The sequence below is a fragment of the Salvia hispanica genome, chromosome 5 (genome assembly GCF_023119035.1).
Source record: "Salvia hispanica cultivar TCC Black 2014 chromosome 5, UniMelb_Shisp_WGS_1.0, whole genome shotgun sequence".
Taxonomy (NCBI): Eukaryota; Viridiplantae; Streptophyta; class Magnoliopsida; order Lamiales; family Lamiaceae; genus Salvia; species Salvia hispanica.
In genome coordinates this window covers 1,695,458-1,713,531 of record NC_062969.1, presented here as the reverse complement: position 1 = coordinate 1,713,531, position 18,074 = coordinate 1,695,458, and the positions used below count along the sequence as shown (strand labels likewise).

At 34.2% G+C, this 18,074-nt stretch overlaps 2 protein-coding genes and 1 long non-coding RNA gene across 3 annotated transcripts; 1 reads left to right on the top strand and 2 right to left on the bottom strand.

The window, feature by feature from the left end:
• Positions 1 to 585: 585 nt before the first annotated feature.
• On the top strand, positions 586 to 924 carry LOC125187249. The gene is made up of 2 exons (XR_007170584.1): positions 586 to 638; positions 712 to 924. It is a non-coding gene; the product is annotated as an uncharacterized LOC125187249 (long non-coding RNA).
• A 55-nt stretch (positions 925 to 979) lies between these two features.
• On the bottom strand, positions 980 to 4,208 carry LOC125187248 (probable aminotransferase TAT2). Its single transcript, XM_048083803.1, has 7 exons — positions 3,915 to 4,208; positions 2,860 to 3,199; positions 2,155 to 2,373; positions 2,011 to 2,070; positions 1,692 to 1,847; positions 1,472 to 1,565; positions 980 to 1,339 (listed from the first exon to the last, which is right to left on the bottom strand). The coding sequence occupies exons 1-7, from the start codon at positions 4,175 to 4,177 to the stop codon at positions 1,194 to 1,196; spliced, it is 1,278 nt and encodes a 425-aa protein (XP_047939760.1). The 5' UTR covers positions 4,178 to 4,208; the 3' UTR covers positions 980 to 1,193.
• A 4,427-nt stretch (positions 4,209 to 8,635) lies between these two features.
• On the bottom strand, positions 8,636 to 12,150 carry LOC125191380 (nicotianamine aminotransferase 1-like). The gene is made up of 7 exons (XM_048088925.1): positions 11,844 to 12,150; positions 10,324 to 10,663; positions 10,015 to 10,233; positions 9,738 to 9,797; positions 9,273 to 9,428; positions 9,094 to 9,187; positions 8,636 to 8,988 (listed from the first exon to the last, which is right to left on the bottom strand). The coding sequence occupies exons 1-7, from the start codon at positions 12,122 to 12,124 to the stop codon at positions 8,870 to 8,872; spliced, it is 1,269 nt and encodes a 422-aa protein (XP_047944882.1). The 5' UTR covers positions 12,125 to 12,150; the 3' UTR covers positions 8,636 to 8,869.
• Between the last annotated feature and the right edge of the window lie 5,924 nt (positions 12,151 to 18,074).

The following is an 18,074-nucleotide window of genomic DNA, read 5'->3' as shown; positions in this document are numbered from 1 at the left end:
ACCAACAGCTTTTCATCTTGATTTAGGTATCTAACGATGTAGAATCCTCTTTTGGTGACCTTGTCCTGTTTTCATGACCCTGGTGAGTCAGTTTTTCATGAAGAGTCTCCTGCCACCTGACAGTCTTTGAACCAATTGTATACTGATTAAGTTGAAGCTAGTCCACTACATGATGCTGTTTCATACGATATTCTGAATTCATCTTCAATAATTCCTTCCCTTCTTAGTACCATGGTCAACTTTCTAGAATACAATAGCTACTTAGATGACATTCAGTTCTATGACTTCTTTTACGAATAATTCCTATTCAATTTGAATACTATCATATGTCTTATCTTCGACATGCCTGTTTTCTTATTTTGATAAAGAAGTCCATGCTTCTTTCTTGCTGTTGTAGGCCTTGACAAGACTAGATGAAGATGGCAAAGCAAAGAAGAATTACTTGGATTATTTTTCCTTAGAAAATACCTACAAGAAGACAATGCTTAAGCTTAGACATGATTGGCTGCTTTTACATGAATAAAGACTTGTGTTTTGCAGTTGTTAAGAAACTATAGAACTCTCAATTGTAGATTTCTACTAACACTTTTAACGAACATGCCTAAATACCATCTTCCCCTGCTTTAGTTATTCTCGAAGTATGCCTCATGTATGCTATGAATGCTTAGTAATTTGGTCGAAATATATACTGATTGTTTGCACATGTATCAGATTGCAATAATGATCTGTGATCAGTACCAGATCAACCAGCGTCGTCTCTTTCTGGTATTATGATACGTAGTCGGAAGACTCTGTGTACCGAATATGAGCGTTACATGTTTAATGCTAAGGTTCCGACGAATTTCCAGCTGAACATGTCTTGTTTTTGAATAGTTTGCTGAAGCAAATATGATTAAATGGAAAAGAAGTTAAATGGATTTTTTTTTTCATCCTTGCTTTTGTGTTGTGGATAAAGGAATGTGACTGTGACACTACTATAGAAATCGAAAAATAAATTATAAATCACAATACTTTAGCACAACACAAACTTTACTACATGTTCACGTCACACTTGATGAAAATCAAAGCAAAATACAAAATGATTTGTAAAATGTAGAAGAATTTAAATGACTCAAACCCTGCAAGATCAAACACACAACACACAATAGGATGAATTGACTCTCTTTCTGGGTCAGAGATTCGAGTTACCACGACTACGAGGTAAATGAAGAGCCATTACTGTATGATTTCTTCGCGTGCCTCAGGTAAAAAGCTTTGATTCTTCCAAATGCATCATCTATGTATGAAGGCTCAATGGCAAATGTTACTCGCATCCAACCCTTCAGCCCTACGCCAATCCCTGAATTTGCAATTTTCTCCGACTTTCAAAATATTGCACATATATAACGAGTTTTAACTTTTTTGTAATGATAACATATATAGAGAAATATTACGCTCACATAAAGTATGTAACAGTAACACGTGTTATCACCTGGGAGAAGTATGACGGATTCCTCCTTAGCAAGTTTGCAACAAAAATCCAATTCATCTACAATCCCTTCCAACATAGCCACATTCAATTTTATCTGAGATGCAAAATCATAAACCATAATGTAATAATTATTATTATGATCTATCATCTTTCTTATGGGATATAGGAAAAACTTGAATTGTGGAGTATATTAATGCAATTTTTTTTATCTATTAATTACCATGACAAACATGCATCCTTGAGGTTTGGTGGGACAAGTTATGCATGGGATTTCATTGGTAAGTCGGTAGCATTTCTCTGCAGATTCTCTAAGAGTGACAACAATTTTGTCAAAGAAATCGGTCGGTGTCCGCTCGAAGATCTCTGGAATCGCTCCCTGTACACGTCGATATACAATCATCAAATAATACTCCATCTGTCCCTTAAAATATATCCAATGGGTGCGACACGAGTTTTGATAAAAGTGGTTCGTATATTTTAAGTAGAGAAAGAGTGTATAAAAATGGAGAGAGACTAATTTTTGCTATATATATATGTACCTGAATTAGGGTTGCAGGGCTAGATGTCATACATAGATATTTTTGAATGGATTCAATGATCTGATACAAAATATTTTTAAAAATGTTTTTAGTCAATAATGAAATAAAATCAAGAATATATAAAGAGAGGTTTAGAGATCAAACCCCCGATGTACTAAGGAGTCGGTTGGGATCGGAAGCCGCGATCCAACCGACACGCCAGCCCGGGATGAGCCATCTCTTGGAGAGTGATCCAACGGTCAGGATGGGAGTTAGAGATCCAAAAATCCCCATTGGTATAAATTCTTGACTTTCAAAAACAATGTGTCGATAAACTTCATCTGCAATCACAATAATCCCCTTCCTTTGCGCAGTTTCAGCAATCTTCAAAACAAAATTTCTAAATAAAACTAACCATTTTTGTGATTTCAAAAAAATATATAGATGATTTCAGTATATTTGTTTATATTATAATCCGATTTATGGTGTAGTGCACGTAAGTAAGTCATCGCCATTTAATGCTAGAATCTTGATTTGGTTGTAAAATCAGAATAAATCGATAGTTCAATAATTATAGATACACTTTAAAGGTGGTATGCAAAACAAGAATTTGACAAATTTTGTACCCATTTATGACATTTTAAGCATTAAAATTTGCAATCAACTTTTGATGACATTAATTGAATCACACATATGGTTCCCAATCCCACAACACCTAACTAACACTTACCATTTTAAGCATTAACAAATTTAGTACCCATTTATGACTAAGTTTCTTGACTATAATGATTTTATACAATTGTCACATCAACTAATTATTTAGTTAATTGTTACTTTCAACATTGTAAGCCATGTTACACAATTACATACCTTTTGCATATGTTCCAATGTGAAAAGATTTCCAGTAGGGTAGCCAGGGTTGATGACCACCATGGCAATGGTCCCATCATCAGCCATGGCTTCGACGGCGTCGAGGTCGACCTCCCAGTCCCGTTGGGGCAGGAGGTCGAACTGGCGGACCTCTAGCCCCACGAGCTCGGCACGTGCTTTGTAAAGCGGAAACACGGGCCGTGGGAGGAGGACGTTGGCCCCGGGGCGAGCCAGGATCGTGAGCAGGAGCTCGATCGCCTGGCTCGCCCCCGAGGTTATGAACACGTCATCCTCGGACAGCTTGTGCGGAAGATCTCCACTCAAATGATTTGCAACAGCCCTAGGATTTATATAAACCAATATAAATGTGACAAGAAATTTTGGATATAATCTCAAATCAACATTATTCTTTGTTTCCAATTTTGACCTTATTATGGTATATAGGTTAAGTAACACATTGTGCCTAATATTGAGAGATGCATGTACCATGTGTAACATGTGTTAGAAATGATCAAACATGCAATCCATTTTTAGATAAAAAAAACAACACTCAAAGCCTTTTTTATGAAATATATGTTGTTTGTTTGCTTCAGTTTTTATTTTATGCAATATTTCTAGATACAATGTCCGCTTCTATATTTCGAGTTACTTCTTTATCGTACTCCGTCCGTTCCATAAAAATATGTGCACTTTCCATTTTCGTCTGTCCCACAAAAATATGTGCATTCCATTTTGAGAAAGTTATATCAATTAAATTATACCGGTCACACTATCCACTAACCCTACTTTAACTATCATTCTCTTCATCTCTCTTACTTTATCAATTTTGTCATAATTCTCGTACCGTACCCATTGCCCATATTTTTATGGGACGGAGGGAGTATTATACTGCTAGCTCGTCGTATTTTTTACTTCAACACGTTGTACCATATCAAAAAACAAGTACAATCGAAATCGACCAAGTCAGCAACCACAACGCATACATAAAACAAACGAGACGACATAACAAAGAACGATCAAACATGCATGAGAGAGAGAGAGAGAGAGAGAGAGACCTTCTAGCTGTGGAAACACCATAAGGATGAGGATAGCCATTGAAGGAGTTGGAGTGAAGGGAATTGAGAAGGGCTTCTTCTGCAACAAGGGTTGTTTTGAAGCTTGGAAATGGAGTTGGATCTCCATTGCCAAGGTTGATGATTGATCTTGGATCATTTTTGTTAAGATTTTCACTTATTTTTTTGATCAAATCTCTATTGGTCACACTCACACCACCCTCTTTCTCATTCTTCAAACCCCATTTCACCAATTTGCTCTCCATCTCTCTCTCTCTCAGTTTTTTGTGAATCTAGCTCTCTCTCTCTCTCTCTCTCTGGAGTGATGTGAATGAAGAAGATGAAAGAGTCCTGGATAGGTATTTATAGGCGCCAATGCACCATCACTATGTGTACTTCAATTAACAATTAATTATTAAGGCAAATTGTCAGAGAAAAAAAATATGAAGTTTGATCAAATTTTAGTCTATTTCGCATACAACTTTAGATATACCTTTAGATATAAGTTTGTGAACAAATATAAATTTGTTCACAATTATTCAACAATGATTATGTGGATGTCTCCGCCATGAAATTAATTGATGTCTCGTCTATTTATAAAAAAAATGACGTTGTGTGGTTGAAAACAATCAACATTACATTACATGTAAACGACCAGATTTTTTCTACATGCGAGATAATTGAAAACAAATTCAAAGTTGGAGTAAAATTCATGGATTTTCTCACAATTTGTCATTAATTGTGATATAATTGATCGTGTGTACTTCGACATACTAATACTCCATGTGCTACCACTTGCGTGTACTTCGATTTATAATCCAACTTCAATTTACAATTAAATATTAATACTATGCTAATTTTTTAATAGTAGTTATTCATATAATTCATTCAACTCGATATTTATTTGTTTACACATTCAATGAACTTTTTCCTTTTTAAGATCACTAAAGATTATTGTATTTACTATTAATGGTACTATTCCAGTTATGGTATGCCACCTTTAACCTTTTATTTCATTTTTCTCAATTTTTTTTTTGGTTTTACATCTCCAATGCTACGCCATTCCCGCCGCCCTTCCCAAAAACACCTTCTGCCACGTCATAAGGACTTCCCACCTTCCTGCCACGTCATAAGGACTTCCCACTGCATAATCCGGACTTCTCATCGCCCTTCCCTCGCGGACTTCCCCGAATAAAAAAAATTCACAAATATTCAATTTATGTTATGGAATTAAAATTTCGAGCCGTATATATAGAGTTTTTTTAAAATAAAAAAAAATAAAAAAAAAAGGTGGACGTCCGCGAGTCGCCGCAATGGCGGACGTCCGCACGCCCTTCCGCCGACGACCGCGCCCCTCCTGCGTCCGTCCCTCCACGCTCTAATGGCGGACATCCCGGGCGCCCTTCCCGGAAGCCTCTCCGACGTCCGACGGGAAGGGCGCATTTGGAGATGCTCTAGTCTTTTTTGGTTTATTCGGTAATTGCATGTTAATTACGGTCAATAGCTTTTTGTCAATAATTTTATCATTAGAATGTTTATTAGTATTTCATAATAACGATTTATTATTTTTAAAACTTTTCAATTTTAATTCGGTGGGTATATATTAATTTGGGACTCATTGTTTTATTGAGTTTTTTTTTTCTTGACGTGTATATTTGCTTGATTTTTATCACATTGACGAAATGTTAATCGAGAAATAATAGCAATTGAGATAAAAGTTAATCAATGTTCTGTATTAATTATCAATTATGAAAATAAACACCCATAAATGATATCACGATATAAGAACTCCAAACAACAGACAACCAATTATCTTCTAGCTCATCAACTCTGATTCGATGATCTTCTTTATTAATTTCAACAAAAAGAAAAGGGAAATTAAAATAAACAATTAGTTGGTTTTAAATACCTTCACCTAAACTTGCTTCAATAATGTTATTATTATAAAAAATCTTATTGGTGGATGTTTATCATATTTCATTGGAGTATATTTTTTTTCTTAAGTTTAGGTTTTTGCTACGTGATTAGAAATTTTTATTTCACAAACAATTTTAACTTTCATATATAATTCTTAATTAATTTTATTGTTTAATTAAGTGATGGATAATGGGGTAAATTTCCACAAAATTACAACCTACAAAGCCTTTTAAAATGAGTTAATGTATTTTATATGACATTTAATTGAAGAATTAAAATTTACTTATTTAATCACATCAAAAACTAATTAGTAGTACCAAAACTTCAATATCGTGCCATTAACGATACTATCTTTTTATATATTTTTTGAATTATATTTATAATCTATAAATACATGATACCTCACTTCATTTATGCTAAAACTCTATTCATTTCAATTTTCTCTACAAATCATATTTTGATGAAATTTTAATATTTTTATTTATTTGTAAATTAATTTAATTACAAATACCTATAATTAAACAAAATAAGAAATATAAAAAATAGGTGAATTGTAGTGCTCAAGGATTGTGAATAGTTGCAAGTTATAATTAAGATAGGAGATGAGAAATATATAAAATAGGTGAAATGTGGTGCTCAAGGATTGTGGATGGCCTAATGTTATCGAACTATTGGCGAACAATCATAATAAAAAAATTCATATAGCAAAATTTCCAGATATTATTCATTAATAAAATGTTGCGTAAAAAGAACTACAAATCTTAAAATTGCTCATGCATATCTATATTACTATATTTTTTTAAAATACATACATATATATATACATTAAATTCAACTCGTGATTCATGATTCACAATAATTGGGTTGATTTCTGAATGATCGACTAGGATAAGGAGGCAATAGTCAGCTCTTAATTTCTTGTGGCAATGTATGTATTTCTCTTATTAGATTCAATTAATTTAAACAAGAAGGATGAAAAAAGCAATAAGGAATACAACTTAGTCAGTAAGTCATTTCCCTCGAAACCAATGGATCGTGAGATTCAAGTCACTTCGAATGCAAGTGCCACTTATCTAACTTGTAACAAACGAGATTCACTACTACATTTTTACATATCGTGGCAATAAGAATGAAAAAGGGGATGACAAAGCGCACTTAACAGAGTAAATCGCTTCCCCTCTGACCGATAAATTACAGTGGTATAGTCAACTCAGATGTGTGTCGATGTGCGAGTCGTAACACAGAAAAGATAGGGACTTGTCGAACTTATAGTTCACGACCACTATTTTATTACCCTCTAATTAAGTTGCAACAAGAATGAAGAAGGAGATGGCGAAGTGCAACTTAGTCAATAGGGCACTTTGTTTCCCTTTTTATCAATAGATCGATGTTTTCAAATTTCGTTAGATGCATGTATGAGTTGTAAATGAAAATTTAAGAATGAATAAGGCAAACACTTATCTAACTTATAACAAGCGAGATTCGTGACTACTTTTTTTCACATATTGTCGCAACTTTATCAATAAATATGTTCTCCTCCAACCAATAGATCGATCGTTCATATCATTTAGAGCATGTGAGTTGTAATTAATATCAAGAATGCCTAAGGCAGCTACTTATCTAACTTGTAACAATCGACATTCACAACTACTTCACTTTTCACGTTTCCTTGAATTCAATTATATTTTGCCCAACGTTGTCTGTGTAATTGTCAAGAAAATGAATATTTAATATATTTTGGCCACCAATTTCAACATTTTCCAATTGGACAAGTTTCGTCACACCATATATTTTATCCAAGAATATTGTTTATGTGATAAGCAAGAAAAGATAGCATACAAAATTTTGTATGCTAAAATTATGAAATTCTTTTAGATATATATTAAAATATTGTATCTCAAAAGTAGTAACTATTCTTTGAGGGGAGAAAATAGTGTAGTATTAATTTATAAAATATTTAGAGTGAACTTCATCTTATTTTAGAGGTTGCATACACAAGTAGCGGTTGGTTAGGTATGTTATACCGCACGGAGAATGTCATATTGCATATGGTACCAAAAATTACGGTAGGAGAAAATACTATACCTATACCTTACCATATTTTTCAGTATACCGGAAATTCAGTATTATAAATTTTTGATATTTACCGTATCATTACTATGGTATATCATACCGTATATCGATATAGAGGAATGATATGTTACATACCTTATGTAGTCTCCTTATGTGAGCACCACTCTCGTTTGACACACGTTTAGCGTTGTTCGTTTCGATTTATCTATTTAGTTTGATTCTAATACATTAAAAAATGTTATTGCAATTTTTAATTTCACAAAATTCATAAAAATCAAAGCTTGATTTATTATTTAATTTATTTATTTGAAATTATAGAGAAAACGAGCAAATCAAATTTTGAATTTTATGAATTTTGTGAAATTAAAAATTGCAATAACATTTTTTAATATATTAGAATCAAATAGAATTGATAAATCGAATCGTGTGTCAAACGAGAGTGATGCTTTAAGGAGCCCACATAAAATATATAGCATATCATTCTTCTATCAATATGTTTATGAATACTTAAGTTTTGATAAGGATATAATCCGGGCAATTTTTTAACTATGCAACCTTCAAATTGAAGTTACTTTTTTACTCAGTACTATTTGTTTTACAATGTTAATGCAACTTACAATTTATTGCAAAATTAACAATTCCAATTTTAGATGTGAATCGGAATTCGATTAATATTATGTCAATATATCAACTTTCCGTAGGCAAACAATAAATTATGTCAATTTTGCAACAAATTAACAAATTGTTATACTATTGCAATATTCCAAAAAAACAGAAATTTCGTCATTGAACATTATTACATGTTCGTGTTCAAACTTTTGAACACTACACAATACACACATTATTGATCTTTCAATGTCTACACAAACAACCATAGAAACACGAGGTTGAAACACGACACGTTATTGGTCTTTCGATGTCCAAACAAACCATCATCGAAATACGAGACCGAAACACGACGTCTCGTCTCATGGTTTCTTGGCGTGCCTTTGACAGAAAGCTTTGATTCTGAGAAAGCCATCATCGAGAGATGATGGTTCAATGGCGAATGTAACGCGCAGCCAGTTCTTGCGCCCTACAGCAAAACCTGCGAACGAGAACTCTCCATCATTGTAAAGATAACAACGTATTTGTGTTGAGACGCGCGATGAATCAAATGGCATAGTAATGGACATATAGCTAGTTTCTTTACCTGGGAGGACTATGACGGATTCCTCTTTTGCGAGCTTGCAGCAGAAGTCCAAGTCATCCTTGATGCCTTCGAGGAGAGACAGATTGAGCTTCATCTGACATGTGCAAAGCCCCTCGTTGCAGGTTAATACGGCGTATAATTAAGTAAAGAAACGAGTCATGAAGTGGTTTCGTCTTTACCATAACAAACATGGATCCTTCAGGTTTGCTCGGGCAAGTTATGCAGGGAATTTCTTGGCTGCGTTCATAGCATATGTCTGCAGTTTCTTTAAGCGTGCTAACAATTTTCTGAAAGAAGTCGGGCGGGGTGTTCTCAAGGATCTGTGGAACTGCACCCTGTTCGCATAAAAGGTGAGACGGAATCACTACGGATATAAGAAACCGAGGCCAGATAAGCTACATTACATAGTGTATGTTTAGCAATATTGCATAATTAATTCAATTTCATATTTTTACTATAACAAAGGACCTAAACTTCGATTTCATCTTGCTCGGACTCTTTAGGAAACTCAAGTTCTGCGTCTCGCTCATAGATTTGACTAAAAGAACCATCGGAGTTAGAGTTGCAGACAAGATAAAACCAACAAGCATATATATACGAGAAAAGAAAGAAACGGGCCAGGAAGCACAAGAAGAATCACGAACCTGCATAAAGGTTGCTGGATCAGAGGAAATATTCAGGAAACCTTTGATGCTGTCAACAATCTGCAGATAATATTCTTATTTTTCTCAACAAATTGACAAATAGAGAGAAAGCCTCAAAGGAAACACTACACAAATATATTTACATGATGTATCAACATTCATAAAAATTCTTCAATGATTTATAACTTTACAAATCTAACATACCCAATGCTCATAAACAGAACCATCTAGCCACAAATTTGGGCGCAAAGGAAACTGTTCAGTGACAAGAACATACCCCTTGCTTAGTAAGGATACCATCGGGGTCGTTCGTGACAAGCCAGCCAAGTCTCCAACCAGGGACAATCCATCTCTTAGATATCGATCCAAGAGTGATGATTGGGGTAATTGATGCAAAGACTCCCATCGGGACAAAAGGGTTGCTACCAAAAGTAAGATGGTCATACACTTCATCCGAAATCACTAAGATTCCAAGCTTTCTTGCTGTTTCCGCGACCTACAGAAAATATACGCTCATTAAAGAGGATACCATTTCCACGAATATCAGAGTCTCCATATTTCATTCAAAATATTACAAACTAGGCACCTTTTTCAAGTGTTCATACTTGAAAACATTTCCACAGGGATTGCCAGGATTTATAATAACCATAGCCACTGTATTTTCATCAGCAAGAGCTTCAACCGAAGCCAAATCCACTTCCCAATCTTGTTCGGGGATAAGATCAAAGTGGCGGACTTCGAGACCAGAGAAGCCAGCCCTGGCTTCGTAGTACGGAAATCCGGGACTTGGAAGCAGGAGATTAGCACCGGGACGAGCAAGGATAGTTACAATGGCTTCTAATGCTTGGGTGCATCCAATGGTCAGGAAAACATCATCAGGTGATAACTTGTAAGGAAGGTCTTTAGAAAGGTGTTCTGCTATAGAGCTGTCCGATACAATGAAGTTGCACAAAAACGATTAACTTAAACATTCAAAACCGGCCTAGTTTGATAACTAGTGATACTCATCAGCTTTACAAATATTACAATGAGAAAAAATCAAAACCATAGATTACAGAATCTGTATACCAACATGATTAAAACAAAGAGAAGATCATCCACCAAAGACATTACCTATCCAAAAAAACTCAACTATATTTCGATATTCTATTCAATGAAGCCTGTATCAACATCATCCGATAATCTAACGAAATCAATCTGCAGCTGATCAACGTTACAAATCAACCCCTTCGACTCCAATTAATCACGTAAATTGCTCATGCCTAAGATATTATGCACAAAAACATTCTAATCTACCAAAATTAGCCGAACAATAACACAATAACAGACACACGCTTCAAATTAAGCTGACCTCCGATCCAAAAAAATCACACAGAACGGTAGCTGTTTCGCTTCGTTTTCCAAACAACGAGCAACAAAATTATGCAGAAATCCTTCTATTCTAAATATCAAAATTAGCCACACAATAGCATACACATGCTATAAACTAAGTTCACCTCCGATCCAAAAATCGCATAAACAGTAGCTGTTTGCTTCGATTTCGTTTCTATTCTATCAAAATTAACCGCACAATAGCATACACATGCTTTAAATTAAGCTCACCTCCGATCCAAAAATCACATAAAACAGTAGCTGTTTCGTTTCGTTTCCCTAACAATGAGCAACGAAATTATGCAGAAAACCTTCTAATCCACCAAAATTAGCCGCATGCTTTAAATTAAGCTCACCTCCGATCCAAAAATGGCATAAGACAGTAGCTATTTCAATTCGTTTTCCTAACATTGAGCAACAATTAAACTCCAAAAACTCAACGATCTATTCCAATAACATACACATGCTTTAAATTAAGCTCACCTAGTTGTTTCGTTTCGTTTCCCTAACAATGAGCAACGAAATTAAGCAGAAAACCTTCTAATCCACCAAAATAAGCCGCACAATAGCATACACATGCTTTAAATTAAGCTCACCTCCGATCCAAAAATCACATAAAACAGTAGCTATTTCAATTCGTTTTCCTAACAATGAGCAACAATTAAACTCCAAAACCTCAACGATCTAACAGCAATACACAAAAATCAGTCACTTCACTTGCTATACACTACTTACCTCCGAGCGGCGGGGATACCGACGGTGGAGGAGTAGCCGTTGAACTTAGCGGAGCGAACAGCGGCGCAGACGGCGTCCTCCGCGAAGGAGGAGGTGCGGAAGGAGGGGAAGTCGGAAGGATCGCCGTGGCCGAGCGGAATAACAGGCCTGGCGTCGTTTCCGTCGAGATTTTCCTTGATCGTGTCGAGCACGCCTCTAACGGTGACTGCTCCGGCCAGAGTGAGCCGCTCGTTCCCCGCGAATCGCCATTTTTTCGCCGCCGCAGAGCCTCCGTTCTCCATCGACGGCTTATTCAGTGATTCTCTCTCTCTGAATTGGAATTTCTGTAGAATTTGAGGTGTTTTTTCAAGTGGGGAGAGAAAAGGTGATTTTGGCTCATTCTATATTTGAATTTTTTGTTTGTACGGTTCTAGTGAGGCAATGTTCTTCACGTCTTTTATTTACTCCGACCCCGATTAAGAGTCACACTTTAACTGGACACGGATTTTAAGAAATTTTAAGAAAAGTTTTTTGAAAAAGTTAGTAGAATGTGGGACCCACTTTTTTTATATTGGTTTTATAATAAAATGTGAGTGAAGTGAGTTAGTGAAATATGAGACCTGCTTACCATTTATGGTAAAAATGAAATGTGACTCTTAATTGGAGACGGATCGAAATGAAAAAGTGTGACTCTTAATCAAGAACGGGAGGAGTATTATTTTTAATTTTTTGATTAGTTTAATTTAGTTTTATAACGGAGATGGTCTCGTCTCATGCTATGCTAATGACATTTACCATTATAAAACAAAATAATGATGCTTACGTAGACTAATAGTGTTTTCGAAATGTAAAATGAGTGATGCTACCCTATATCCGAAACCCATCTCATTTTCACATCATCACTATTTTATTTAACTCTTTTAATTTTTGTTGATGTAATTAAAGACAACGTAAAATATACGACAAAAAGCATATTTCATTTTAAAAACTAAATAAAGCATAAATTTCTAAATAATATAAATAAAATTACATGATAAATTCATTTTTTGATGTATTACAATATTGGAAAACAGAATACAACGAGAAACGAATTTAAATAAAACATCAGGCCCTCAGTGACTAAAGTTCTTCAATCATATCACGTTGGAGTACACAATGGGCTTCGGCCTGGCGCATGTCAACAAATGTCTGAAAACGCTTTCGCTGACGTTGGTATCGGAATCGGGATCCGAAATGGGGGTGAAATTAAAAGACATTTCTAGTGAAAAAAAAATGTGAAATAGAGAAGGATGTGGGTGTGTGAAATGAAGGAGAGGAGATTGAGGTATTTATAACAGGAGACAAATATAAAAAGAAATAATAATAATCGATTCCGCCATCGCCTGAGCCTCCGCAATAGAGGCCCATACAGGACTGATGGGGCCATCGGCTCAGGCCATTGATCGGTGCAGCATCGGCCTCCATTATGAATGCCCTGAGCGAGAGCAAAGTTTATGAAATCATGCTCCATAAGTTACAGTAACAAGATATTTCTATATAAATATATTAGCCAAGTTGGGAAGTGGGTATATTAATGTTATTCCAATTTTAGTTTATTATATATATCAATGGTTAAATTCGTCTTATCTGTGGCAATTCCAAGTCTTTTCATCACTTGTCATTATCGGTGAATACATGTTTGGCAGACTCCTTTTCAAAAATATTTACGACTCCAACTGACTTTTGAAAATCAACAACATAACTTCAATAATAATTTTGAATTATAAATTGTACATTAGAGAGGTAGAAATATACAATATTAATAATTTAATTGTTTCGTTGATTTCAACAAATAATATAAGTAATCTTTTATGAAGTTATTGTTTACATTCAAATTGTACTAAATAAGTACTACTCCTTCTGTCCGCGAATAGAAGTCTCGTTTTTTCATTATGGTCCGTCCGCGAATAGGAGTCCCGGTTTATTATCACTATAAATGGTAAAGAAACTCACATTCCACCAACTCATTCCCCTCACATATAATTTAAAACTAACATATACAAGTGGGACCCATATTCCACTAACTTTCTGCCACCCACTTTTCTTAACATTTCTTAAAACCCGTGCCGAAATGAAATAGGACTCTTATTCATGGACAGAGGGAGTATACCATATGAAATAAGTGCATGGTACATAATATCCATGTATTTATATTATTTTTTATGGTTTTCAAAATGTAATTTCCCACAAAATGTAAATTCAATAAAAAATACTCCTTCCGTCCCAATAAATATGTAACATTTGCTTTCCGGCACAGGATTTTATGCAGTGGTGTTTTGTGAGTTAATGAAGAGAGAGTAAAGTAAGAGAGATGAAAAAGTAGAGAGAGTGTTGTTTCTATTTTAGGAAATGTTTTATTTTTATTGGGATAGGCTAAAAAGGAAAACGTTTCATTTCTAATGGGAGAGAGTGAGTAATTATTTTCTTTTTTAAATAACCCATGCTCAAAGTTAATTTCACTTTGTACCCTCAAACTTCATGGGCTAATTATTTGGGCCGAACTGCACTTTCTCACCGTAACCTGAGGAGGAATCAGGCCCAGGCCTAGGCCCACCAAATGAGTAGATGCCAAAATTTTAACATTATGAAATAATGTGTTTATATTTTCATTGCATACATCTTGAATTTTACTTTAAAAGGCTTTGTTATTAAATTTGATTATTCATGTCACGTCAAGAAGAAATTATAGTATTTGTAGATTGTGCATCGTGGATTTAATATATTTTACTAATAACATTCTCTAATGCACTATATTGATTCCGAGATAGTGCTAATTAATGGACCGTCGTATAACACGTTGATCATTATAATATTTTTTTAAAGATACATATTTTATTTATTTAACTATTCATTTATTTTTTTATTTAGTACCTTACCAATTCTTCCACTATAAACTCGAAAATCTAGTGTGGAAGGAGCACGAGAAGGCTAATGCGAAGACGGCTGATTATTTTTGTTTACCACAGCTCTCATTTAGTCAACACTTTATTTAATATTTTAATGATATTATTCAAACTTAATATTATAATTTCTTTATTTTCTCCATAATTTCAAATAAGCAAATAAAGTACCCCATGTACTATGATACATCAGGAGTGGAGAAAGAGTTTCACTCTAGCAGGAAAAAAATACTCCCCAATTCCACTAACAAGAGTCTCATTTTGCCATTTTAACCCGTCCGCCAATAGAAATCCCAGTTCATTTTTACCATAAATAGTAATAGGATTTCATCTTCCACTCATATTTTATTTAAAACTAATATATACAAATGGGACATCTGTTCCATTAAGTTTTTTACAGCCATTTTTCTTAACATTTTTTAAAACCTGTGCCGTCAAGAAATGAAACTCCTCATTGCATACGGAGGGATTAGAATAGATTGTAAGTGAAGAAACTAAATGATGAAAATATTACATGAATTGAAACATCAAAGCAATATGTCCTGGATAAAGTTTACCAACTTGAAAATGAAACATATTTAATTTTATCACTAAAATGTCTAATACTCCTTCCGTCCAAAGATAAACGACTCACATTCATTTTGGGACGTCCCAAGATAAGTGACTCATTTCTTGTTTTGGTGTTCTCTCTCTTATTTTTTCTCTCTTCTTTATTAACTCTCTTACTTTATTCATTTTCCACTTTACTAACAAAATCTCATTTTCTTAAATCCTGTGCTGAAAAGTTCGTGGTCACGGAGGGAATAAGTATTTTGAAGGGTGGATATATTACTATTATTATAATAGAAACATGAGAGAGAGAGAGACTTGTCCCTTTCAATATAATAAAGAGAATAGTGTTAATATTTTAGTTGGTATAACAAACTAAAGAGACGTGGGCGGTGGAATACTTAGTCTCATACGGTTGTACTTTGTCTAATAATTTGCCGTGTGTTTCCACCGATCCAATTTTAATTTAATTCATTATATCAACTCTGCATATTTTACTCTCATAGTCATATTTATATTATACACAAACAAGATCTATGAATAACTCAATTTAAGTTGGATTTGGAGCTATTATGACCATGTGTTAGGGCATCCTACTTGAACGATATTTATTGCTAGGATTGATTATTTATCGCATCTGCTTGCATAGATAATGACCTTTTTTATAGCGTACGATACGAAAGGGAGCTACTTTGTATAAATACGGGTTCTATCTCTTTAACAATCTATAAATATTGAAAATTTATTTAATTCAGATTTGGAGATACTTTTACAGTATGTTCGGCTCCTACTCCAACAATATCTATTATTAGGATCGATTGTTTATTGCATTTACCTATACCGGTAATAACTTTTTTTCATCGTATACGACAAAAAAAGAGAGCTACTGGTTTGTATTCAAATCAAAATTAACACTTCAGGAAGGAAAAAAACAAAAAATCATACTAACATTTTCAACAAGAAAAATGCTAATTACACATAGTGAGATACTTTTGTTTTATTCAACTTGTTTATGCATTCTCTTACCATTAAAATCAATGTAGAAAATTGGATTCCCCTTTTATGCCCTTGTCCAAAAAAGGAATAAGTTACACTACAAACCTTTCCATGAAAACCAAGAGGAAATATTCCATAAATATTACTATTACATTAAAGAAAGATAATTTAATATTCCCTCCGTCCCGCTTTGGCAGTCTCATTGACTTTTTTGCCCTCTTTTTGTAAAAATGATAAAAAATAATTAAAGAGGAGAAATGGTAAATTAAAAAAGAGAATAATATATAGAAGAGTCTTATCTACATTACTGTCTCTCTTATTTTACCATTTTTCCACTTTAACTATTTTTTTATCATTTTTACAAAAAGAGGGTAGAAAAGTCAATGGGACTGCTAAAGCGGGACGGAGGGAGTAGCTCGATTAAGCAGACTTCGATAGCCTTTTATTTCTAAATAAATTAATTTTACTATATTTAAAAAAACTACACACTAAAATATACTCCATTGTCGACAAATAAAAAATAGTTTCATTTGTAGACGGCACAAGTTTTAATGAGAAATAGGTAAGTAAAAGAGATGGGGAGAAAAAATAGATAAAGTCAAAGAGATAAAGTAGAAAAAGTGGGTAAAAATATAAAAGAGAGGAGAAAAAATGGATAAATATTTGAAGGGAATTCACTATTTTTAAAAATGAGACTTTTGTTAATAGAATGAAATTATTTTTTATGAACGGAGGATTATAATATAGAATTTTTATTAGCATAGGCCTTTTCAAATAATTTAACTTGCAAATCAAATAATCTACCTGACTCCTTGCATAAGTAGGAAATTATTATTTCTCTACATTAGTACGAGAGCATCTTCAATAGTAATAGCCCAGTCATAGGTTAGCAATACCTTAGCCAAAAACTCCTCCTACCATATTATCAGGATAAAAAAAATCCTTCTGTCACATCATCAGGACAAGAAACTGGTCAAGCAATAGCCTAGTCATAGGCCAACAATATGAGCATCTCCAATGACTTTAGGCGAGCCATAAGCCAACAAAAGCCTAGCCAAAAAACTCCTTCTACCACATCATCTAGGACTGGAAACTGTCTGCCATATCATTAGGACAAGAAACTGGACAAGCAATAGCCTAGCCATAAACCAACAAAATTATAAAAAACAAATAAATTACAATCACGCAAAATACGGAATTAAATTTATGATACAGATACGAGAAAATGCGATAATTTTATTTACATTAAAAAAATACAAAAAAAAATTTAAACGAGGAAAAATCGTAAAACAAAAGGTTCAGAATGAAAATGACGTTAAAATCGTTATATATAGATTTGAACGTAATAAAAAAGGCTATGATCAAAACGCTTACATAACGGTACTGGGCGGCTGAAATGGACCCATTTGTCCGGACCCATAAATAATGATTATCGTCACGATTTCTCCTGGTCCCAATGATCTACAATGGGGCCTTCCAACAAGAAATGGCTGTGGACGCTACCGCCACTGGAGATGCTCTTGCCAATTCAAAATAATCAAATGATAAAACAATACCTCACTATCCCACATGTGGACCACCTACTATCAATCCAAAATAAGTATTGTGTGATTACTAATTAAATACTCCAATCCAAAATAAGTATTGTGTGATTACTAAAATACCCAACTAAATCTCCCGAAACAGGGGAGTATATTAACGCAATTTCCGGCACATCAACATCTTCGCCCTTTGTCTTCTTCCTCTGCCGCGTGAAAGTTTCCCCACC